The sequence below is a fragment of the Tupaia chinensis genome, unplaced genomic scaffold, assembly GCF_000334495.1.
Source record: "Tupaia chinensis unplaced genomic scaffold, TupChi_1.0 Scaffold139943_1, whole genome shotgun sequence".
Classification (NCBI taxonomy): Eukaryota; Metazoa; Chordata; class Mammalia; order Scandentia; family Tupaiidae; genus Tupaia; species Tupaia belangeri.
The window spans coordinates 749,923-775,700 of record NW_006199822.1 but is presented as its reverse complement, the minus strand read 5'-3'; the positions used below and the strand labels follow the sequence as shown (position 1 = coordinate 775,700).

At 39.2% G+C, this 25,778-nt stretch overlaps 2 protein-coding genes across 7 annotated transcripts in view; one reads left to right on the top strand and one right to left on the bottom strand.

The window, feature by feature from the left end:
• NFE2L3 (NFE2 like bZIP transcription factor 3) overlaps positions 1-15,137 on the top strand; it is a 37,429-nt gene extending 22,292 nt beyond the window's left edge. Inside the window, exons 2-4 of the mRNA XM_006162412.3 lie at positions 4,625-4,804; positions 13,263-13,346; positions 14,031-15,137. Coding sequence (XP_006162474.1) covers positions 4,625-4,804; positions 13,263-13,346; positions 14,031-15,137 — 1,371 coding nt within the window. The remainder of the gene's footprint in view (positions 1-4,624; positions 4,805-13,262; positions 13,347-14,030) is intronic.
• Positions 15,138-19,144: 4,007 nt separating this feature from the next.
• Positions 19,145-25,778, bottom strand: part of HNRNPA2B1 (heterogeneous nuclear ribonucleoprotein A2/B1) — a 10,119-nt gene continuing 3,485 nt past the window's right edge. Inside the window, exons 5-13 of one of the 6 annotated variants that reach the window (XR_003546823.1) lie at positions 25,244-25,454; positions 24,999-25,100; positions 24,845-24,925; positions 23,694-23,756; positions 22,422-22,541; positions 22,081-22,203; positions 21,376-21,458; positions 19,887-20,020; positions 19,145-19,362 (exon numbers count right to left, since the gene is read on the bottom strand). Coding sequence is in view for 4 of the 6 variants with exons in the window: in XM_014593221.2 (XP_014448707.1) it covers positions 21,397-21,458; positions 22,081-22,203; positions 22,422-22,541; positions 23,694-23,756; positions 24,845-24,925; positions 24,999-25,100; positions 25,244-25,454 (762 nt within the window). In the remaining 2 variants the exon portion in view is untranslated. Of the gene's footprint in view, positions 19,363-19,886; positions 20,021-20,239; positions 21,221-21,375; positions 21,459-22,080; positions 22,204-22,421; positions 22,542-23,693; positions 23,757-24,844; positions 24,926-24,998; positions 25,101-25,243; positions 25,455-25,778 lie in introns of those variants that run through there. The other 5 variants (XR_003546824.1, XM_014593221.2, XM_006162395.2 and 2 more) reach the window with 5 other exon arrangements.

The following is a 25,778-nucleotide window of genomic DNA, read 5'->3' as shown; positions in this document are numbered from 1 at the left end:
CCAAGTCTCTTTATTCACCTTTAGTCTGGAAAAGTTCCTCAGTCTTGGTTCGTGAGCTTTGGATTTTTTGATCCAGAGTATCAATCAAATGGCCCCTGATCTTATTTTATGATTGCATTGAGTTTAGGAAAACCACAGAGATTTTTTATTGTGTCTTTTCTATCAGGAAGGTACTTGATGTCAGTTTGTTCCCCTATTTTGATGATAGATTTGACCATAAGATGGTGTCTGCAGATTTTTCCTGTAGTGTTATTTTTCTTTTGTAATTGACAACTATTGATAATTTGCAGGAAAATATTTTGAGAGTATTCGAGTATTTCATTTTTCATCAAACTTTCACTTCCTATTTTTAACATTCATTGATGATTTTCTAACTTTCTAATTCTCCATATTTTCATCATTTGGATGAAATCATTCATTTGACTTTTTTGGGGGGGAGTGAGTTTGGTATAGAGCAACGTGTGCTCGCCAGAAAGAGAGACATAGAGACAGAAAGCGAGAAATCACCCCCCGGGGGGAATGGCCATGCCACAATCCCTTCTCCTCCATTCTCCTCTCGAGATCTTGGGCATGCACGCACACTCGCCCGGCAGTTTAAGCCACCAGGTCCTAGACTTGAACCGCGGTCGACTACATGGGAGTTCAGCGACATAGCCATTATGCTAACTGCTGGCCCCCATTAATTGATTCTTTAAGTCATTTTATTCAATGAGTGACTATCTACTGTGATGTAATTTTGACCTAATTTGGACTTCTAGTATGTGTCTGGTTATAAAGAAGCTATCTACCTCTACCTTGAGTTCTGTCCCTGAGGTTTTGTTTTGAAGAGGTTTTTTCTTAGGATGTCTACATTCACAGGAGAGAGAGAGGGGGGGAAAAAAACGAAGATAGTGTGAGGGAATGTGAGAAATCACCCCGTAGTGGGGATGGCCACACCTGTAGTCCCTTCTCCATTCTCCTCCTGGGATCTTGGGCATGGATACATAAGCACCTGGTGTGAGTTTTAAGCTGCCAGATCCGGGACTCACACCGTGGTTGGCCACGTGGGAGTCCAATGATGTAACCACTACACCATCTGTTGGCCACATTGTCCCTGAGTTTTTAGGCTATCTTACTTATCTTTGTTGCCAATCCATTTTACTTTAAAAGTTTTGCCCACAATAAAAGCTTTCCCAGACTGAACTTTGATCAGTTTCTTTACGGACTTGATCTAGTATCCTAGCCACTTGGTTTCCCCCTGTAATTGTTTATGTAATGCCATAGGTAATTATGTAATGTCATAGGTAACACTGTCTTGTGTTTGCATGTTCATGTGAATTGTATTAACTCACATATTGTGATTAACTAAGAGGACCTTGCTTCATGGTTCTTCTTTTTATTATTATTTTTTTAACCTTGCCAGAGGGCATGTGCACTCACTAGGTGGAGGGGAGGTGGGCAAGAAAACACCCCCTCCCCCCAAATGGGTCATGGTCATACCACAATTGCTTTTCCTCCACATCTCCTTTCTGGATTCTGGGCACACTTCCACACACATGGCATGTTTCTCCAACTACTGGGATTCGAACAACGTAGTTGCTGTGTGGGATCCAGCTACCAGGCCACTGACTGGCCCACCTGATCACATGATTTACAGATTACAAGTTTTTCTGTCCCAAAGTTAGCTGCCTCAGGAATCCTTGGTTTTGAGTTCGATTACCTTCAGCTTTAACAAAAGAAACCCTGCCTTGGCAAGATAAAGAGAGGTGACCAGTCAGTCACCTTTTCTTTCCTTCTCCAAATTTGGATAGGAATCAGCTGTGCAATGACCGGAGAGAAGGATTCATCAGAAGTAGGCTACCTGTCACAGTCTTGGGATGTTTTGTCTGGGTGCACCTATTTAACAAATGCCTATTTTAAGGGGCTCTTGTGTACCAGGCTCTGGGGCAGGCAGTGGCATAGAACAGGAGCCAAGCAGAGTCCCTGCCCTCAAGAAACTAACATTCTGGTGGGACAGGCAGCAGTTTAGTATAATTCATCCATTAGGCCTAAATGCTGTGGGGGAGGGGGAATAAAGCAAGATAAGAGAGATCGAAATTGATATGAGAGGGGTTTTTAAGAGATTTTTGCTATAGAACATGTGTGCTTGGTGAACAGAGAGAGAGACAGAGAGAAATCATCCCAGAAGAATGATCACACTGCAATCCCTTCTCTCTCATTCTCTTGAGATTTTGGGCATGCATGCACACACGCCCAACGTGAGTTTAAGCTGCTGGGTCTAGGACTCAAACTGCTGTCAACTATGTGGGAGTCTAGTCACCTAACCATTACACCATCTGCTGGTCCTGAGAGATGTTTTTTGTTGTTGTTGTTGTTGTTTTTGTTTGTTTGTTTGTTTAAATATAGAGTGGTTAAGAAGAGACGGGTGGTAGCATTTAAGGGGAGACCTGAATGGAAACCATAGGAAAGGGTGAGGTAGACAGTGCTTTACCCACAGAAGGAGCAGCAGCCATAGAGTCAGAGAGTGCTTGGTGGGCCTGAGGGCTGAGCCTTCTTGGGTTCTGTATGAAGCAGCCATTTCTTCTTTCTGGTTTTTTGGTTTTTTTTTGTTTGTTTGTTTGTTTGTTTTTTTTGGTGTCATTGTTTTTAAGAGATCTTTCTGCCTTAGTGCATGTGTGCTCACCAGAGAGAGAGAGAAAGAGACAGTGAGAGGAAAAGCAAGAAATCATCCCCCAGGGGAATGGCCATGCCACAATCCCTTCTCCATTCTCCTCCTGGGATCCTGGGCACACACGCACACACGCCCAGCATCAGTTTCAAGTCGCCTGATCAGTCCTAGAACCATGGTTGGTCATATGGGAGTCCGGCAACCATGATCACTATGCCATCTACTAGCCTCAGCAGCTGTTTCTAAGAGGATTTGGAGAAGCCCAAATGAGCTGTTTTACTAGTGGTGGGTACATCATCTCTAGAATTGGTTCGAGAGAGGATACACTGAACTGAGCCCAGATAGCTGTCTTTGGAAGATTCTGCAGAAAGATTGAGCAGAAAAATGGGACAGAGCATGAAGAGCAGTGTGGGACCAAGGAGGTGGGAAGTGTTAGTGTATGTCAGTAGGCTGATGGGGATTGTTCACTGATGAAAGCAACTATGGATGCAGAAGAGAGAAGGAGCAGGAGCAGTATCTTAAGCGCATGAGCAAGATTGTGAAGGGAAGGGGTGTGCACATGGAGAGACTAAACTAGAAACCAGACAGTCCCCTGCAGTGTCAAGAGGGAAGGAAGACTGTCACAGGTACACTCCAGAGAAACAAGTAAACCAAGTAGGCCACCCGGACATCAGCTTTTTCTTGCTCTTGGCTTTCATTTTCCTCATTGCTTCTGACACCTGTGGATTTCCATTTCTTTGACCTCTAGTTTTTTTCTTTCTTTCTTTTTCTTTCTTCCTTTCTTTCTTTCTTTTTTTTTTTTTTTTTTTTTTTAAGATCATGTGTTTAGTTTCATGGGGAAGTGGTAACGATCTTGAGTTAGATCAGTGTGCCATGTTCCTGGAAGTCAGAAATTAAAAATGGATTCTCTGAAAGAGTTTGAAACGCCTTGATGTTGAAGGAAAAATGATTCTACCCAGAAATCTTTTGATATCATAATTGATTCTACCCAGAAATCTTTTAATATCATAATTGAAAGTATCAGTTTATACAGTACATGCTACATGGTAACTATTTGAATACATAGAATTACTTAAGTCCTCTTAAAGTAAATTGCAAGATGGAAGGACCCATCTGAGTAAATAACCATAGTTGAAAATATCTAGAGATGTTAGATTAAGCTTAGATGTTAGTTTTTTCAAAATAAATATGCATCTGTCATTTCCCTGACTATAAAAGGAATAACATGTTTGTTATAAAATATTCAAACGGCTACAGAAGTAAGTAAAGTGAGGTCAACTCTCACCCTGCTCCCTATCTAGTCCTGCCTTCCAGAGAAAGCCACAATGAATAGTTTGTAATAATACATTCCAGATTTTTCTATGTATATTTGATCAGTATGTGCTTTCAACTTAGCTGTTTGATCTATTTTCAGAGAACTGAAAAACTGCCTGCTGGCAACATTGATTTCCAAATCTAATCTAATTTGCAAATATTTTAAATTCAGAGGCCTTATAAAAGTATATCATTTAAATTATGGAGATTACAGCAGTCTGTCTCAGAGTGAGTACTTAAGGATAGGACTTAAAACTGAACTTTGTTTCAGAATTGGGTTTTCTTTGATGCTGAAATAATGAAATGCCAGTGGGTTTTCATGATCACTGAAAGTAAGCATAACGTCATTTTTAAGACTGTTTGCTTCTTTGATAAAATGTGGATTTTTTTTTTTTTTAGGTTTTTGCCTTAGAGTGCATGTGTTTGCCCCAGAGAGAGACAGAGTCTGAGAGAAGGAAAGGGAGATATAGCCCCCCAGGGAGAATGGCCACACCTCAATCCATTCTCCCAGGATCTTGCACACACGTGCACGCACTCTGTGTTTCAAGCCACCAGGTCTAGGGCTTGACCTGCAGTCAGCCACATGGGAATCCAGCGATGTAACCGGGTGGCCCCAATAAAATGTGGATTTCTACTAAAGCACATCTTTATATGCTTTTATAGGAGACTGAGGAACACAGAGAAAAATATGAAAGTGAGGATCACAGTTCCCAGCATGAGGGAAATGCAGAGAGGGTGAAGGCCAAGAAAGAAATCTCACTGCAGCAGAATAATGAGGAAGAAAACAAAATAGCAGCCAAATCTGACCTGGATGCAGAAAAGACCACCGAACCTGAAAATGAGGTAAGCGTGTCGCAGTAGCCCAGCCTTACCATTTTTAGCTTTAATGTAGATTGTGTGGTGTTAACAGTTTGTCTTTAAAATGAATTTTGCATGTAAGTGTGCTTTATTACTAACAAATCTGAGACTTGAAAATACATATTTTAAAAAATTGTGGGAGTGTTCATTTGACTTACAAAGGAATGAGCCTGTACAGTTGTTTTCTATTTTGTGTGTGCAAGCATCTCACCTCTCCCCTCCCCCTGCCCCGGAACTTGCTAGCATGTCTTCCTAGGTTGTTTGCCAAGGAAAGGGATAAAGAGATGACTGTCATTCCAAACCCAGAAATCTTCAACCAGCCACCTGGGGAGGCAGCCAGACTGGCCAGATCCTGGAGAGCATGCCACAGCAAGTCACTCTTAATTCCGACTCAATTCCAATTTGGGCACAAAGCAGTCAGTTTTTGGTAGGCCAAGCTTAAGCACTGGGCATACAGGAGCCTATTTTATACCTCTGGACTAGACTATAGGTAAAACCCAATAGGACTATCTCCTTGGGTCCTCATTATCTAACCACATTCTACAGCCATGAGAAAAGGTACACAGAAAAATGAATTTGAAGAATTCTTTCTACATCCTGTACTTCCCGCCACTTCTTTCACTCTAGTTTCCATTCAGCCTTGCTAAGGTCCTGCCTACAAGGCTGGCAAACAGATGCTCCAAAGACAGGCCTGGAGGTTCCAGAGACCTTTAACCACATGGCATTTCCACCTCGAAGGCAGGTGGTTCTCAGTCATGACCTGTTTCAGCATGTCTCCTACCCAGGAAGTGGAGTTCAAGCTGTGCCTTGGAATATCTTTGGAAAAAGGAACATACCATGCTTTGACCCCTGATGTTGTAACATCACATAGTTATTATTTTTTTTTTCCTTTTCCAATTTGCTATAGGGCCTGTGTGCTTGCCAAAGAGACAAAGGGAAAGTAAGAAAGCATCCCCTTAGGGGTGATGGCTATGCCGCAGTCCCTTCTCCATTCTCCTCTTGGGATTTTGGGCACACACACACACGCATGCCAGGATTGTTTTTCAAGCCACCAGGTCTGGAACTCAAACCTGCAGTTGGCCATGTGGGATCCATCACCTTAACCACCACTCCACTGGGCTGGCTTGTTTTTTTAATTGCCAAAGTATGTGTTCACTTGTGGGGGTGAGGGGGGAGCACCATCCCAATGGATCATAGTCACATCATAATCTCTTCTCTTCCATTCCTCAATCCTGTCAAGATTTTGGGCAATTACACATGCACCCGGCATGTTAGGGCCAGAATGCAAACTACAGTTGGCCATGTGAGATTTAGCAACCCTGAACCAGTAGGCTATGGAACTGAGGCCAAATGATACTTGATTTGAAATAAAAAAAAAATAGCTTTGTTCTCTTTGCCGACACTACCACTCCTGGTCTCCTCCAGCCTAGTCTACCCTAATCTAGGGGAACTATTTCATCCCTGTGTCTTGGGTGAAATCTAGGGCAGATCCTGTAATGTGACTTCTACTCAGAAATAAAAGTCTCTCTGAGACCCAGCATGTGGCATCCTGGTTAAAGATGCTGGACTCCCACATGGCCAACCTCAATTCAAGTCCCAGACCTGGCAACTTGCGCTTTCTCTCTCTCTCTTCCTGGTCAAATTAAAATAATAATAAAGCTAAATAAAATAATTCTTTAAAAAAAACTGCATCAGGCACATGCATGTGTGTGCGGAAAATCTCAAGAGGAAAACAAAGAAGGGACTGTGGCATGGCCATCTCTTTTTCTTTCTGGCAAGTACACACAGTAACAACCCCTCTGAACTAAAATTCACCTTCTCTCCTCTCTCATGTGCTATATAGCCTTACAGCCTGTCTAAAGTGGAAAATGGCATGTGTGGACTTTTCTTCTTCTAAGCTGGTTGTACTCTGCCACTTAGGCTGCTCTCTGGGGCTGTGACTCTGGGGGATAAAAACTCAGGAAAGGTGTGACTTTGTACCAACCTCACATTGTTTCCCTTGACTGTGGGATACAGTGAAGTCTTTTGTAATTAGGGAGGGTAGTTTCATTTCACAGGTTCTTTGGACATCCCTACAGCCAGGAGTCCCTCACTTGCCCTTCTTTTGACAAGGGAAAATGTGATTCCAACCTCCAACTATTCCTGGAGTGGTGGTTGAGGTGCTGGACTCCCACGTGGCCGACCACAGTTCAAGTCCTGGACCTGGAGGCTTGCTTTCTTACTCTCCCTTTCTGTCTCTCTCTGGTCAATATAGAAGAATAATGATAATAAACATAATTTAAAATTAATAACTCTTTAAAAAAAAAAAGAATCCTTCCTGGATATTTAGTGGCATCTGGCCCAGGAAACTCACTTTCACCCTTTGTCAGTTCAACATTTAGCCCTAACTGAGGCCCATGCTTAGCCTCTTCTTCTTTTCTATTTCTCAGCTGAGACAGTTAGCCACTGTGTCTCCAACCTGCAGGAAACACATCAAATTCTAAATGGGCCCCTTGAGGCCCTTTGGCTGTTGTTTAGGTCAAGGGGAGGGGCAGAGGGCTCATCCCAAGAAACCTTCCCACTTTCACACTGTGACCTCTCCAGCTTCAACCCTTTTATAACCCTCACTTGCAATCTAGCACTCTACTTTTTTTATATTATTATTATTATTATTATCCTTTTTAAATTTGCTATAGGGTACATGTGCTCACGAGAAAGAAGGAAAGTAGTAAAGCCAGTCACCAGGTCCAGAGTCAAACCATGGTTGGTCATATGGGGGTCTAGCGCCCCAAGCACCATGCTACCTGCTGGTTCTTAGTACTTAACTTAAAATGCAGTACCTGGTACCCGCCTGTGCCTTTTCCCAGGTGATATTCTCCCCTGCTCTGCTCATTTATCTAGATTTTTTATTTCCTTATTATTTTTTTTTTAAGGTTTTGCCATAGGGTGCATACACTTGCTGAAGAGGGACAGAGGAAAGAAAAGTGAGAAGTCACTCCCTAGAGAGGATAGCCGTGCTGCAATCCCCTCTTCTCCATTCTTCTTCTGGGATTTGGGCGCACACATACACACACCTGCTATGATTACCAAGCTGCCAGGTCCAGGACTCAAACCAAGCACCTTAACTACCACACCACTTGCACAGACATTTTTTAAGTTTATTTCTTTCATGAGAAAGTATGTAAGCATGAGAGAGCAAGATAAAGCATCCCTGACAGTGTCTCATCACATCATGATCTCCTCCTTCCAGGCCTCTAGTTGGTCAGGATTTTGGGCACACCTGAACCTGCGTTATCAGGTCAACCCAGAATCCAAACCCATCATTGGCCTAGGGCTTCCAGCACTGTAGATAGGTACACTACTGACTGTCCCAGTTAGTGTATTCTTTGTATGGCTTCATCACTGCTACAGTTTTCCCCAAACACATATGCACCCTATGGCCATATCGATGGCTAAAGACTTTTATATTAAAATACTGGAAGAACCATATTTGTTATTACCACAATCTACCACTTATTTAATACTTCAAGATTGTCTTATCTATTCGTTTATTTTTCTCCTGGGTATATATTATTTCTTTACCTATACTCCCAGACTTGGTTTCCCAGAAAAGCAACAACTGTTATCTCTACGTATTTGAATTACTGTAGTAATTTATTGCTAGACACATGGTAAGCATTTATTAACTATAATGAGAATATAGATGAAGTAGGAAGCTTCCTTGGAGATAAATTTAAAATACAGTTTGACATAGAACAATCAAATTGGACAAAATGTTCCAGAAACAAAGTAATCACTGAAGGGTGCTTGTGTTGTGATTGGGCATGGCTGCTCACTGTGTAGCTGCCCATTGCTTGGGTGGAATCAGTTTAGTTTTAGTTAGCATTCTCATACACCTTACACAGAACATTTCTTACAGTAGCTCTGATGATTTATAGCCATCTGCTTTAACAGAGATACTACTTATCAGGGATTCCCATAGTTTGTTGAAATAAAACAGAAATGAGTTGTCAGATCAGTGAATTGTTAGCATTCCAGTCTTTCAGGTGACAATACTGGAAAAATACCTGGATGGTAACTTCTTTCTAGCTCCACCATTAATCAGAAAGATTGTAGGTTATTAAGGAAGTAGTATACAATGTATGTAGGTTAAGTGGTCTGAAGATAAACTCTTCTCACTGAGCTATCTCTTATAAAGTTAAATGTTCACACATATTTTGGATACACTTAGAGATAGGTCTATTTTAAATGCAGTGAATTCTTGACCCAAATGAAACTCTGTCCCTTTAAACAAATGCTTTCCACAGTTAAAATCCTCAAATAGAAGGCACACCCTGGTGAGATTCTAAGAATTCAATGAAGAGGAAGGGATTTTCTTTTTTACCTTTTTTTCTTAAAGTTAACGGAGATGGACAGATTTAAGGGAAAGACCAAGAAATAGGAAGGCACCCAGGGAATAGCAACAGCATGAAGCCATTATCACCATTAGAACATAAGGGAATCAGGGGCGAAACAATGCTCAGTGAATGCTGGAAGTGATGAGACTCACCAGACACTGTTGTCTTTAAGGGAACCTATCTCTTCTCTCATCATCCCATCTCCTGCCTACATGTACCTCCTATGGATACCTCCCAACCTAAGGGCTACAGAACAAAGCTGGTAGGGGTTTAGCCCTTAGCCCTCCATCTTCTAGGTGCTAAAAAAAAAAAGGGAACAGGCACAAATACTAATAAATGAAACACATCTTTGACTAACTTGAAGGACTAGGCCATGAAGACCTTAAGAAGAAGAATAATGCTTATGCCCAAACTTGTATTTTAAATATCATTTCTTTTTCTCAATTGTATTACCCACCACTCCACCATTTAGGATTGTTTAGGCACCTGGACAGATTTGTGCTGATGTTATATATCCTCACTTGTGACCATCAACAAATTCTGGTCAATGGTTGGCCAAAGACTAGTAAGTCCAAGTGTGTGATTATTAACAGACTAGGCCAACAAGTCCCACTATCCAGTAAAATGTGTAATTTTCTAGTTAAGAAGTTACAATGAAGAAATCTTATCAATTTAGCATTGAGTTAGTAGTCCTGTAAAATCCACAGAATTAGTATTATGAACCCTGAAAACAGGGCTTCAAAGAACCTAAAGTATTTGGCAGAAAAAGAAACGAAGTATCTGTACACATGTTGCGATCAGTCCAACTGGTCTGAATCTTCAAAACAGGAAATCCTAAAGTAAAAAGTGGGAGTGGGAGCGATGCACAGCACATGTGGACACTAACATATAAGGCCCCAATGCATAGACCAAAAACAAATTCCAGGCAAATATAATGGATAGTACTTTTAAAATGCATTGCAAACTCACAAGCTAGATAGGAAAGTATAGCTACAAGATAAAGGAACTCAAGTTCAGAATTTAAAATAGACGCTAAAGCTGCTAAAGAGCATTAAGGAACCAGAATCATGTTACGATAGAGACTGAGGTTGAGCAGATGAGCCCTCAAGGTTTTGCCTGGGGGAGGTGAAAGCTTCCCATTAAAAGCTCAGAATGTTCAAAGCCTCTCCTGTCCAGGATAGAAGAACTGGAACAATTCTATCCACCTTCTAGAAATCAGAACCCCAATGAGGCTGCAGAGCTCTGATTCCACACTACTATCATAATCAAGACTCCTGACCCAACCAAAGACCTAGAAAATGGTATCTTTAGTGTCCTAGAAAAACAGACAGGGCCACCACCAGGTGGCATGATGGTTAAGGTTCTGGATCTCACATGGCCAACTGCATGGTTCAAGTCCTGGACCTGGCGGCTTGAAAAACACTAGGAGTGTGTGCATGCATGCTCAAAATCCTGAGAGGAGAGTGGAGAAGGAATTGCAGCATGGCCAACCGCAAAGCCTCTCCTGTCCAGGATAGAAGAACTGGAACAATTCTATCCACCTTCTAGAAATCAGAACCCCAATGAGGCTGCAGAGCTCTGATTCCACACTACTATCATAATCAAGACTCCTGACCCAACCAAAGACCTAGAAAATGGTATCTTTAGTGTCCTAGAAAAACAGACAGGGCCACCACCAGGTGGCATGATGGTTAAGGTTCTGGATCTCACATGGCCAACTGCATGGTTCAAGTCCTGGACCTGGCGGCTTGAAAAACACTAGGAGTGTGTGCATGCATGCTCAAAATCCTGAGAGGAGAGTGGAGAAGGAATTGCAGCATGGCCAACCGCCCAGGGGGTGATTTTGTCACTTTCTCTCACCCTCCCTCCATCCTGTGAGCAGACAGATGCACCCTATAGCAAATTTAAAAAGAAAAACACTAGTCCTTGCAGAGAAAAATGCAAACTGACATAACTCTTGTTAATGCTTGATGTGAGGGATCCATACAGAAAACAGTTCCCAACAAAGATATGCCCCCCCTTTAAAAATTACAAATAATTTAGAATAAAGTCATGCAAAAGCTGTCATGATTTGAAAATTCTCTGAAAAAGAGTCTAAAATCAAGTTGTTTATAAATATTGTTCAAATAACAAAATCTGTAAGGCAAGACCAAAGGAGGGGATGGGTCGGTGGCACAGTAGTAAAGCACGGGTGTTCTTCCACGGTAACCCACCTGGGAAGGTACTGGAACCATGTGTGGAGACCCCTCTGAGTGCATTAGTTATATGCATGCCTTGATCAAGGCTGGCTGAAGTTGGCATTAAGACTGTTGGAGGTGCTATCTTTTCTCTCTCTCCCTCACTCACTTATGGAATAAGTGAATAAGAATAAATGAATAAACTTATAAGAAGTGATACTATGTTTTTACGTGTTTAAAAACTGCCTAAATGCAATTCTAAGATAATTAAAAACTCAGTGAAAGGGGTGAGTAGCAGATTAGAAGGAAAGAGTAAATTGGAAGAGAGTGGCTTGGATAAACACGCCAGGCATGCATATGCATGCCCAAAATCACAAAAGGAAGGAAATGGAGAACGGTTTGCTGCATAACCGTTGCCCATAGTGGTGCTTTCTTGGCACCTCTGGTTAGCACAAGTGCCCTCTAGCAAATTAAAAAAAAAAAAAAAAATTACTTGAGGGGGGAAAAAGAATTTGCTATAAAAATACTAATAGCAAAGCTATCGATAGTAATAAATGCTATAAGACAAAAAATACTGAGGAAAAAAACATTGGCAAAATATTAATTCCAGGTTACAAAAGCTAAGAGAATTTACTACACAAGATCCTCTCTAAAAGGAACTATCAAAGGAGTTATTTCAGGCCAGTCAGTTGTGTGATGAATGCACCTGGATCCCACATGGCCGATTGCTGTTTGAGTCCTGGACCTGGCGGCTTGAAAAAACAGGCCAGGCATGGGGCCAACAGGTAGTGTCATGGTGAAGGCAGTGGACTTCCACATGGTTGACCATGGTTTGAGTCCTGGACCCTGTGGCTTGAAAATCACCCCAGGCACTTGTTGCGTGCATGCCCAAAATCCCCAGTAGAGAATGGAAAAGGGATTGTTGCAAGCCACCCACACAAGAGGGTGATTTCTTACGTCCCCCACCCCCCCATCTCTGTTAGTGTACATGTCCTATGGCAAAAAACTAAAGGAGAAAAAAAGCAAAAACTCTAGGCACCTGTGGATGCATACCCAAAATCCCAACAGAATGTAGAAGGGATTGCATTGCAGGATGGTTGTCCTCTTGGGGGGTGCATTCCCATTTTCCCTGTCACATGCCTGCTGAAAAATTTTTAAAAGTAAATAAAGGGATGTATTTCAGTAAGTAAGAAGCTAAACCCTAAAAGCAGTTGTAAGATGAAGCAATGATGAGTAATATAAGGAGTGGTAAAATATTTAGGCACATATAAAGAGGTATTGACTGTAAAAATTACAAAGTTTTGTAACCCAATTAAAGAGAGCTGGCTACAGAGGGCCAAAGAAAATTGGAACCAACAATACTAGCCAAAAATTACATAGAAGATGGTTAGGGGGACCAGCAGTTGGCATAATGGCTTGTCACTGGTCTCCCATGTAGTTGGCCGCAGTTCGAGTCCTGGACCCGGTGGCTTAAACTCATGCTGGGCATGTGTGCGTGCATGCCTAGGATCCCGAGAGGAAAATGGAGAAGGTATTGTGGCGTGGCCATCCCCCCTCCACTCCGGGGAGGGGGGTGACTTCTTGCTCTCTCTCTCTCTTTCTGGTGAGCACATGTGCCCTATACCAAAAACCTCTCAAAAAAAAAAAAAGAATAATGATGGTTAGGGCACAAATGGTGGATGAGTTTGGAGTTAAGCGTCCTTGTTTAGGAAGAAAGTAGAGATTATGTATGTTAAACATTAAGTTATTAAAAGAAGAGAATGTAAAACTCCCAACCAAGAAAAAAAGTCAAAAGTACAGCCTGGAGACAAAACCTGGTTATTCCTCAAGATTAAGTCCCAAACAACTGCCTGAGTCTGTCTTAAAAATGCACCTTTTGTTTTCCTACAGAGACATCTAAATGGGACAGATACATCTTTCTCTACAGAAGATTTATTTCAGTTACTTTCATCACAGCCTGAAAACTCATTGGAGGTACTGGAACCTTGGCTTGGAACCTCAACTTGTATCTTGCAGCTAATCTCTGTAAATAAACACAACTCTTTTACTTGTATGACATAACAGTTTAAAACAGTATTCCTTATCTAACATTTAATTTACTGTCAAGTGATTAGTTAAGCACTCTTTACAGAAACACTTGAACTCTGGATAGTTAACCGAGTAGGCAGGCATCCCATTCCTCCTTACAAATAATCCCCAAAGCATAACCTATACTGAAGTAATAAACTGACAATCTAAGACATTGCTTTTTTTCTGTCATTCATCCTCACTGATTATGCTAAGAAGTCTTTTAAAAGTTCTCCCCTCCATAGATAACTTCACTATAGCTATTCTTGACCCTCTACAATGTGGGTTTAGACTGCCAACAACTAGGATGAGTTGCATCTTATCATAAAGCAGTAAATTACAAGATTGTATTACTTAACGAGATCAGCTTTTATACTGAGTTTTCTTAAAGGTTTTAATATTCAGAACAATTTCTCCCAATACACTCTGATTTTGCCTCATACTATTTATAATATTGCCTATATTTTAACTAGAGTAGTTCATAACCAACATCACTTGCTATTTAAGTATCAACTGTTTTATTAGGTAATAGAACTGCTTTTGAAATAGGGTTATGCAAACTTAAAAGTGCTTTTTTTCTTCCCTCTACAGGGCATTTCATCAGGAGCTATCCCTCTTTTGGGCAGTAGCAATGATGGCACAAATTCTTCAGTACATTTTAATGTAAATTTTAGCCAGGCCATAAGTCATGACGTGAATCTTCATGAGGCTATGTTGGGGTGTCCCAACAATACACTTAGAAGAGATCCAGTGGCGAGGGCACCACAGACACAAGAACCAATTCTACACTTAAATCCTCAGTCCACCAGTCCTGAGCAAACGCTTCCTGGAGCTAACCTGACAGGATTTCTTCCACCTGCTGATGACCACATGCACAATCTAATAAGCCAAGACCTACTATATGACCTTGATGTAAACATATTTGATGAGATAAATTTAATGTCATTGGCAATGGAAGAGGGTTTTGACCCAATGGAAGTTTCACAGCTTTTTGAAGAACCTGATTCTGATTCTGGCCTTTCCTTAAATTCCAGTCACAATAGCACCTCTGTCACCAAATCTAATTCTTCTCACTCCATGTGTGATGAAGGTGCTACAGGTTACAGTAGTGACCTTGAATCTCCCTCCCATCATGACTTAGAAGGAGCTGTAGGAGGCTACTACTCAGAATCCACTAAGCTTTGTCACATGGGTCATAGGAATGACTCTGCTTTTCACAGGGACCTTGCATTCCAGTATGTATTTCATAACCACACTTACCACTTACAGTCAAGTGCACTGGAATCCACTTCTGAATCTTTACCATGGCCTGAGAAGTCACAGAAAATAACAAGTGGGTACCTTAATGACACGGATAAAAACTTAAGTCGGGATGAAAGACGTGCTAAAGCTCTGCATATTCCTTTTTCCGTGGATGAAATTGTCGGCATGCCTGTTGATTCTTTCAACAGCATGTTAACCAGGTACTATCTGACAGACTTGCAAGTCTCGCTCATCCGTGATATCAGAAGAAGAGGGAAAAATAAAGTTGCTGCTCAGAACTGCCGTAAACGCAAATTAGACCTAATTTTGAATCTGGAAGATGATGTATATAATTTACAAAGAAAGAAAGAAAACCTCAAGAGAGAGCAAGCCCAGTGTAACAAAGCTATTAACATAATGAAACATAAACTCCATAACCTGAAAGAGAAAAACTGAAAGAAACTGAAGATGGATTCCATCATGTGGATAAAGTAGTAATGTTCAGAACCTACTTGGATTACAGATAAAAATGCTTTCAAAGTTAGCCTTTACCACTTCCAAATGGCGAGTTTTATTTCTGTTAAGTACAGTTTTGATGGACATTAAGAATTTCAAGATTACACTTGTGGGAAAATTAGGAGAAGCCACCTTTCCTGCTATATGCAGAACTCAATGTTATCCAAGACTATGGCAACACAAAAACCTGACTTTTGCTGAGGTGATCACTTCAACAAACATGGGCTCTCATTGTAAGATACGTATACAAAATAGCTTTAACATTTTCATTTAGTTTGCAATGGAGTTGAGTGAGCCTCCCAAGAGCTGTTATACTTTTTATGAATATTTAACTTATAAACCAACCTTCTGTGGAAAATTTTATACTTGAACTTACGAAAATTAAATTTTTTCCCTTTCATACAGAAACTTTAAGCTTATTTACCGTCAGCACAGAACAATTTTCCCCTATCAAAGTTTCTACTATTAGAAGTGGCAAAGCTCTAAACTAGAGCTTTAAAGTATTAGTACTTGGGCACTAAGGCCTTAGGGGATGGGAGTGAGACAAAGACCTGCAACCAAAGGTAGTTTAGGCCACAGATGTGTCTCCTAACTGCAGAGATAGAGTGAAACTACCTGCATATTCAGAACTAGAACTCCTTGTGTGTATATTAAACCATGGGATTCCTGGCAGTAGTAAAGCCAGTCTGAATGGATGGCCTCTAAGAATATTGAGACCTCACTATACAGGAAAACTAAACCAGTAAGAGTCAAAAGGTGAATTTACAGATTTTACAACCAAAGAACAGGAATACTGAAACCACTCAAAAGATGTTTTAAATAATTGAAAAAATAACTTGAATAAAATACACGACGGGAGAACCAGGTGAACCTAACCCTAGAAATTATAGTGTCTGAATACTGGATTTATTCAAAACAGGTCATGTAGTTTCTCAATTGTTTTACTTCACCCAGCCAAATTTTTACAACAAAATTTAATGTGTACAGTTAGCCTGTTTAATTTCCAAGTTTTTAGAAAGTGGAGTACTTGAGGTTAATTTATCCCATATGATGTAGTGTCAATATCTTGGGTTACAGAAAGGCAGTGTTTATAATCCTAATTTTGTAGTCTTTCCCATTTTGAATTGGGTCAAGTCATCTTTCAAACCCTAGGTTTTGGTAGCAGATATTTTTCAAAAATGTGTATTGACTGCTCTTAGACCATACTTCCTGATACTTTCAGATGAACCAGGCACCGTCACAGAAAATCCTATAGTACCTTTTGTAAAACGAACTTTTTTTTTTTTTTAAGGTTTTTGCTACAGGGCTTGTGCACTTGCCAGAGACACTAAGTGAGACATCACCCCCTCTGGAGGGAAGGGGGATGGCTCTGCAGCAATCCCTTCTCCATTCTCTTGTGATCTCTTGGACATGCACACACCTGCGCCTGGTGTGAGTTAAAGCCACTGGGTCTGGGATTCATACCACAGTCAACTACATGGGAGTTCAGCAGCAGCCATTGTAACTGCTGGCCCCAAACCCTATTGGCTTCAAGACTATTTATTTGGCCTCATCAGACAGCATGCTTTTCATCAAACCCTTAAAACAGCAGGAAAAATGGAGAATGCTAGAAATAAAAATGCTCGTGACTTAATGTTTGGTACACTGTGATCAAAAATGAACTTACCACTTTCGACGCCGATTTCAGTTACCTAATTTGCCATGCACCATACCAGCCCCCAAATCACACCTAGGAACATACTGGATTCAGGGCACATAAATCAATCATTCCAGTGTAGCATACACACAATACAGAAACCTCACATAGGACTTGAGTCAAGGATTTGTGTTGACACTAGCCCAAAGCTTGTCTCAAATCGTTAAGACCAGGACTTTGCCCTCCCATCTTAGTTCAGCAATCACAGCAGCTAAACCAACCTGCCAAATTATGAGCGAGATCCAGTTTGAGACTTTAAATTGGGAATAATCCACCAGAATGTTGAGATTTTCCTTTTAAACAGCCTTTTATAATACCTCCAAGTGTTTCCTGAAGTGCTTAGTAATGAGCTCAAAATCCTACATCAAGCCATTCCAGTATGGCCTTTAAAATGCAATTTAAGTATGCACCACCTCCTGCCCCCAAAATCTTCATTTTTTGAACCCATCCCAATGGAAAGACTGCATGAAATAATTCCCAATGAAATGGTGAGAAGCCAAGCTGAAAGTGAAATCTAGCATATTAAGGCACCATGTGAACACAATGCTTTAACAGGTGAAATCTCATTCTCATATTACATATAACCTCCGTGAATGAAGTTCCCATCTGGAGCATCTCAAGACTGGGCTGTTTGACCACTGCCCTTTAGAAGTTAAGGCCAGGTCACTTGGCACTTAACTAAATACCACTCTAAAACTTGGACCCCTTTCCCCCAACCAGCCATCAGTCCCAATGCCAGTGGCTTTAAAACTTTATGGGGTTATGTTGTGAACCACCTAGGAACATTAGTTCCAATATTAAGTCACAAATGTGTTTCAGGTGTTCTGGAATTAAGTGATGCTTACCTTTTGCAGCTGCACACCCACTCGATTAACTGCAAACTAAGGTCTGACTCAAAGTGTCCGCAAATTACATTTTAGTATGACCTAGTAGTTAAGATTTTTAAAATTTTTATTATAGAAGAACCTGTTCCATCAAAGTGTATGAAATGCTTTACAATGAAAGAACAGCATTCCTTCCCCTCCCATGTTGTAGTGTCGTTACCAAATGCAGTAGTCATCTGTGGCTTTTTTCCTTGCCCCCTTGGAATACTGTTAGTATTTGACTTTGCAGTTTTCACTTGCAGATTGGAACCTTGAGCTCTAACAGCTAGGTTGCTCCCAGTGACCCAGATGCTTGAGTTACTATTGCTCTAAAATGCAAAGTACTGAGGTAATGTACCACACAACAGTAAGAGTTAAATAAAAGTATACCAATATACCAAATTGTGAAGGGTTAAGGACGCCAATGCCTCAAACCTGATTGTCTAAACACCTCAATATACTAGACACAAAAAAATTGCCTGTTCTGAATAGATAGCACTATTTCAAATAAAGCTTCATCTTTATACGCTAGCTTATTTCAACCTGTTCAAGCATTACCTACTTTCCCCATGTGATAGTCACTTGACCTTGTGGTTATTAAGTATTGTGAAGTCATGTGTTATATCTTGACTTACTTCCAAGGTTAAACTTTGTTTTCCCTAGTTTTGAGAAGTACTATAATAGGCTTATAGTTGTCAATGGATACAGTCATTATTTGGAATACATAAGAGCTCAGTTCTGTATTGGCAACAGTATTTTGACTTACCTGTGTGCTCTGTTACCACTATCAAAACCAAAATTGTAGTTTCAGCAAGTCAATTTTACTCTTGCTATTCTGGCTTAATTCAGGAAAATAAGGTCTATCTACAACACTTAGCCCTTTAAAGATTGTACTTTTAATATCAACTACGTATAAAATGACAGAACAGTTGACCAATTAAGATTTTGAGCCTCAGTTCTCAGCATAAGCCATTAATTTGGACCACTCTAGGTGGTTAAAATCTGTTTTCAAAACCACCAGCAATGTTAAAACATGTAAGGTAAAGCCATAGAATTGCAGTATTCAAACGCTGAATATACATAATGCTTAAAGAACAGCATTTTATTAGGGACAGCCAATTATGTCCACAATGCTTCTCTCATTTCTTAATGAAAGAAAAATGGAAATATGCATAGCTTTGTGAAACTGCTTTAAAAATTTAGGGGATGATTAAACAACTGAATGTTTATAGAACAAGATTCACACATTGTATGTGTAAACATTACACCACGTATTTGGATACAAAAGTATTTATTTTATAAACTTTATATTTAAAATAGAATTTTAATCTGTCTAACAAAACCTAATTTAAAACATACATTTATCTCACTAGCTAGTTTGATGTAACTGTTTTACAAACAACACTCATTTTGTAATTGTTTTATATCAAGAACCTATACTAAATGAAGTTTGTTTTATCAGAAAACATTTCCCTTTTGTCTTAAAAAGTGCTTTTTAAATGAAGGCACCAACAAGAACTACTTTCAGATGGTACAGAATTTCTTATTTCTTGAAGACTCTGTGGTTGACCACTTCTTCATTAGTTACCTGCAGCAAGACACCTTCCTGCCAAAGGAAAAAAAAAGTATCTGAAGAAGTTTATCATGTTTGTCCAAAGAACCTAAATAACTTCAGTGGTGGTCTTAGGATCAAAGAAGACTCACTGGTGCATACAGTAGAATAAGCCCTGAATATCACATTTCTGAAAAGGCAATAAAGCCAGGCAACCGAATTCTGACGATAAATTAGTTTTGAATTTCAGCAATCTCCATCTCTCTCTTTAAGGGTAGGACACACTGGGCAAGAATTACCATATTTAAGTAAACCCAACTATTTGGTAGTGGATACACGGATTTATAATGTAGACAAACTATCATCTGAAAAAGATTCAAACCGCCTTGCCCTACCTTCTCTTTCATTCTCAGCCTAATAAGTACGAAAGTTAGAAGCATAGAATAATAGAACAAAAAGTCTTTATTTTTAAAAGAAACCTATTTCTCTCAAAATGCTTGATCCAAATGTGAATACACAAGGGTGTAATGATGGGAAATCTCATGATTTACTGAATTTGCAGCCTAACTTTTACCTACCATTTTACTACCAACACCACTGAAGGAACCAAGAAAAGCTTTATTAATGATCACTTGGCTTGCCTCAGCTGTTGAAATGAAGCACTTTACTATTTGTGGCAGCAGAATATACTTGTCCATGGTTCATATCAATGCTAAAATTCCAGCAGGGAAAAAAATGATATGTTAAGCACCTGAATCTTCATGGAGGGGGGAGGGGGTGGGAAAGAAGGAAAAAAAGGGAAACACAACCAAAATAATTTAAGTAAATGACAGATTGGAAAACAGGGTTTATAAAAATTATTTTGAGTTTATAATTGTTAAACTCAATTTATAGCTATGTTAAACTACATAAGAACCACTATACTGAAAGACCATTGAAGAGTTATTAGTTTATCTTTTAGGGAGGAAAATTAAGAAAGGAAAAGTAAATAAGATCTTACCTAAAGAAGTTTAACTGAAGCTTAGAACTATTTTGCTCTACACCCTCAGCTTTCGTTGGCATCCTTATAAACTATGTAGTTAATGTTTTGTAGAAACAGCACAGTTTTTTAAGACTGGCTGAATTTAGTAGCCGTCAAGAGTTCTCTTGTACTAGACCTGTGTCCCTGAAGAGTACCTCGCTGGGGTTATTTCCTTTCCTTGCATTGAAGAAGCAGCATCTAAAAGATCTAAAAAGGTGTTTCTCCTTGCAGAGATATCCCTTAAGTTATCTAGGTAATTTAATCCTGATGAATTGCAGACAACACACTTATATCTGACCAGCATTTCTTACACAAATACAACAACAACTTTGCAATGGACCTTAATTATACTACCCACTCCTTAACTTATTTAAAATAAAAAGTCTATAATTACACAATTTCCTTTAGAATTATTTTATTAAATCATAAATGTACAACAGCTTCTTAACTCTACACACGCACTTAAATTGTTTAAAGGAAAAACGTTATGTCTTATTACACCATGATCCTGGCTAATAGCTTTTCAAAACTTTGAGAAAAATCTTAAAAAAGGTTTCACATGTCACCTGAAACTTACAAATTTAACATTATCAAAGAAGGAATGCTTCTACACTCTTACAAAGACCACTAGAAAGAAACAACAATTAAAAAGCTAAGAAACTGTCTCAAAGGCATTTTTTTTACAATCCTTCCTCCACAGTAAGGTAATGTTATTAAATAATCCAATCCATTCACAAAATGGCTCTCTGCATCTGCTCTGGTGTCTTCTGCCATATCACTGCATATTTATGCATGACTGAGATAAGAGTTTCCTTAACATTGTTATTTCGATAACCTGAAGCTGTTCTGTTACCTCTGGGCTCTCATCCTCTCCTATTTATACAGTGAAGCCTGTTTCAACAGAAGTAAAGAGTAAAAAAAAAATAGGTTATGAAATTATCCATCTAACCAGATTTTAAGGAAAGATAACATGATCCTAAAAAGCTTTTACTCCTGCAGCTAAGTCTCCCAAGATATTAATAATTGTAAAACTTAAAGCTACTTACCCATGGCAAAGAGGAAGAAGCTCAATATCGGCTCCTCCCACCATAACCCCCACTTCCTCCACTGCCTCCTGGACCATAGTTTCCTAGAGTTGTTGGAACAGCAAGAAAAAGCAAATTTACTTTGATTTCCTATGAGTAACTCAACACTACAGGCAATTCTATTTTATACCCATTACCTCTTCAAAAATAGGCAGATTATAACCCTGTGTCTAATTAACCAAATCACTTAAAGGAATTACTCAGATTCAGTCATTTTAATACTGTCCACTGTACTGATACTTCTAAAAGCCCTCTTCATAATTCTTGTTAAAGAATTCTACTATAAATAATGTATCAAGTACTAAGACAAGGCATTGGCTTGGGACTACATTTTCAAAGAGCCTCATCTTTAAAACATACCACTTATAATGTGCTCAGCAATTTTGCAGTGTGTTAAGATTAACCAAAGTCAAAAAAAGTCCCCCCTTAAATATCTAAATTACTCTCCCTACTCAGTCCAACCTATTTTTATATCATTTAACAGTCCACTCCATCCATCCCAATCATTAATAGGATGCTAGGGTTGTGAAAATACTGTGCAGACTTTCTACAAAATTTCCATATTCAATACATGTCAACATATCCAGTGGTATGTTATCCTTCCTTAAGTTATTAAAGACTAGTCACAAAAATCTGAAGAATTTTAGTTTTTAGTTAATAAATTACCTCCACCATATGGTCCCCCCATGTTCCTGCTACCACCAAAGTTTCCACTCTTCATTGGACCATAGTTAGAAGGTTGCTGGTTATAGTTTCCAAAATCATTGTAATTTCCACTTCCGTAATTTCCTGAAAAAAAAATTGGATTATAATGGCCCTCAGAACAATTCAAACATTAAACCATTGGTATAGTTTTAGAACAAAGCTCATAAAATTCAGAATGCAAAACACCTATCCATAATTCTCTTATTTTAAAGGCATCTGAAAATATTGATGAAAAATCTCAAACGTTAATTTATTAATTCCAAACCAAATCCCCACATAAAGGTTGCAGGTTAATTTATTACCTCCTCCATAGTTGTCATAACCACCTCCGTAGCCCCCACCCTGGTTGCCATATCCAGGTCCTCCACCACCATATCCTCCTCTTCCTCCTCCATAACCAGGGCTACCTCCAAAATTGCCACCTATTATAAAATAAGCCTTTAAGTAATTACTTAATACTTTCAATGCCATTTGAACTCTCTTATCAAACCCGTTTCCACCTTTCCGAAGTATTTACTTTGTAAGTAACACACTATAAATCTAAAAGTTTCAAATGTGCAGAATACGGACCCCTGGTAAACAACTGAGGGCTACCACAACTGCCTGGATAAAACCATTTACGGAACCTTAAAATACATATAATGCCATTAGCGCCCCCTATAACTGTATTTAAAGGTCCTTTTTGAAGGTATCGTGAAATAAGTTTATAAGTCTGGGGACAAGCATTCTGCAGGCACACTAGTGGTATAAAACTATTGGGATTAATTAGAAAAGTCACATCCTACTTGCCTAAAAGATTAGATTCTCCCCTCTTATTTCCCTATAAATTTAATACATGTCTTTCTTAAGCAATCTGCTCATTTCCCTCAGTAGAAATGGAAGAACCAGAAATAAGCCAACATTCACAGCTGGCATACTCTCAAATTACAGTAGATTAAAAAAACCCTCAGCTTTCACAATTAAAATTTGTGTTTCAAAGTGTGAACAGTGATAGAAGAGACTGGTCATATATACCCAATGAGTAGCAAAAAATAAAAAGGTTTATTACTAGCTCGTAGTTTTAAGTATCTCTTCCTAAGTTAACAACCTTCCTTGTACTCTACAGAAACATCTAACATGTCACTTAGTATGTCTTAGTGATTCATAATCTTATATCTATAGCCCCATATACTTTACTGAAGTTCCTTAGTGTTTTTACAAAAAATTTTCTGGGAGAATACATCAATACGACTAAGACAACACTGTTCCTACTTGTACCTATGTCTTGACCTCAAACCAAATCTAGTATTTCTACTTTTTCTTATTAGCACACATAAAAATCATACTTAGGGCTAATTCTTTTGCTTAAGAAACAATGGAACATCTTTAAATTTTCATTTAATCTATACAGGTGATTTGCACTCCATGCTACTATTTTAACAGCTAAAATAAACTATAAAGGAAAAACCAAGAATAAATAATATTTTAGATTTTTACATGTAGAACATTTTCAAATTTTGATAAATACATTCAACCACACATACATGCAAAGGGATTAAATTTTAAGTCACACAAAGCAACATGAAGAAACTGACCTCCAGGTCCACCTCCATACCCATTATAGCCATCCCCAAAGCCACGTCCACTTCCATACCCATCTGTGAAGGATTAAGAAATAGATGACTGTTACACCTCATTCATTTTTACATACTAATTCCTCTGCCTCACATTCAATTAATATTCCTCAGTATGAAAAACTGGAAACCTTATGACATAATATACCAAAATGTTACCAGTTTATCCATAAACATACAAATGCAATGTAAACGTTACTATATAAAAACTACCTAGCTCTTGAGCTTAAATTTTAGCAAGGCACTATTTAAGAGACTTTTTTCCTTTCATTATACACAGGAATGTCACTGGATGGCATTTTCTGTTTACACTCACTACATCAATCCAAATGAATAAATAATCTAAAGCCTGAAAACAAAATTTCTAGCAAAGTCAGATACCATAAAGCCTTTAAGTGATGTCTTGATGTTAAATTTTACCTGTTATTAAGAATCATTTTTTTTTAATTTGCTAGATGTGGGGGCAGCTGGATCCCACATGGCCAAGTGTGCGGTTCAAGTCCCAGTCTGGGGCCTAGAAAAACCTGCCAAGTGTGTGGCCCAAATCCCGAAAGAACAGAGAAGGGATTGTGGCATAGCTACCATGAGGGGAGTTTCTTACTTTCCCTGTGTAGCAAGCACAATTACCCTGTAGCAAAAAACTGAAAAGAAAAATTTGTTTGAGGACATATGCGCTTGGCTGGGGAAGGAGACCAAGAAAGGAAACCCCCCCATGGGGGATGACCTGGCAGCAATCCCTCTCCATTTCTTTGAGATCTGTGCACCCCCACCCAGGATTTTTTCAAAACTGGTTCAGTTGACCACATGAGATTCAGCTGCCTAAATCACACCACTGAATGGTTCCAGAAGCACCTAATTTTTAAGCCATTGCAATGACATTTTGTTTTAAAAACTGAAAACCATAAGAGGATCTACAATAGATTTTCCTTGATTACAGACAAAGATTTTATCATTAATCTCCACTACTTCTCACTTGGCCAATCTGACACCAGGTTACCACCTATTTAAAAACCCACTTTAATTTAAAATTCAAGTGGACTCTAATTCAGTATTTGTTCATACACTTTGAATCAAGCACATTCACCCTTCTAACACTTAGAACATGAACTTACCAGATCCTCCTCTAAAGTTACTTCCTGGTCCTGGTCCAAAATTTCCACCCCCACCACGTGAATCTCCAAAACCGAAATTGCCTACAATAAAATGCTTTGGTTAGTACCAAGTTACTTACACAAAGACAGAAAGAAAAACTGAAATAAAAGTTACCTCCTCTCCCACTCCTAGAACTTTGGACTTCCTGCATTTCTTGTCTAGACAAAGCCTTTCTTACTTCTGCATTATGTCCATTGATAGTATGGTATTTCTGCACTGGAATGAAAAAATTCAGACTCTGTTAATCACTATTATAGTAACCAAATTACAAGTTTACCTTTTAATAAAATTTTTGACATCAACACACCAAAAGCTTAAATCATTTAAGTCAGGTACTTAGTGTGCCTAAGGACACTTACAAACAATTTTATCCACAGGATCATGGTCATCAAAAGTAACAAAGCCAAAGCCTCTTTTCTTTCCAGATTGCCTATCAGTAATTATCTCAATAGTATCAATTTTTCCATATTCCTCAAAATAATCTCTAAGGTGATGTTCCTCAGTATCTTCTTTAATTCCACCAACAAACAACTTCTTCACAGTTACATGAGCCCCTGGTTTTCCAGACTCCTAAAATAGCGGGGAGAAAACGTTATCATTGTTGGCAGATGAAACCACAGCATGACTGCAAGCACACCATCTTTATACTGTACAAAGCTTACACTATAACCTTTTTGTTGTTTAAACAAGTTGTGTTGTTGCTCAAACTGCCTTCGCACTCCCAATCCCTCTGCCCTAGCCTCCTAAGTAGCTGGGATTATAAGCACACCCCCCTATATCAACAGTGTTTTTAATAATAAACTACTTAAAAAGTTCAGGAACTCAATGCAGCTGGGGGGGAGGGCAGCGCTGGCTAAACTTGACTCTTCCAAAAATTACATTTTCATCTTCAGC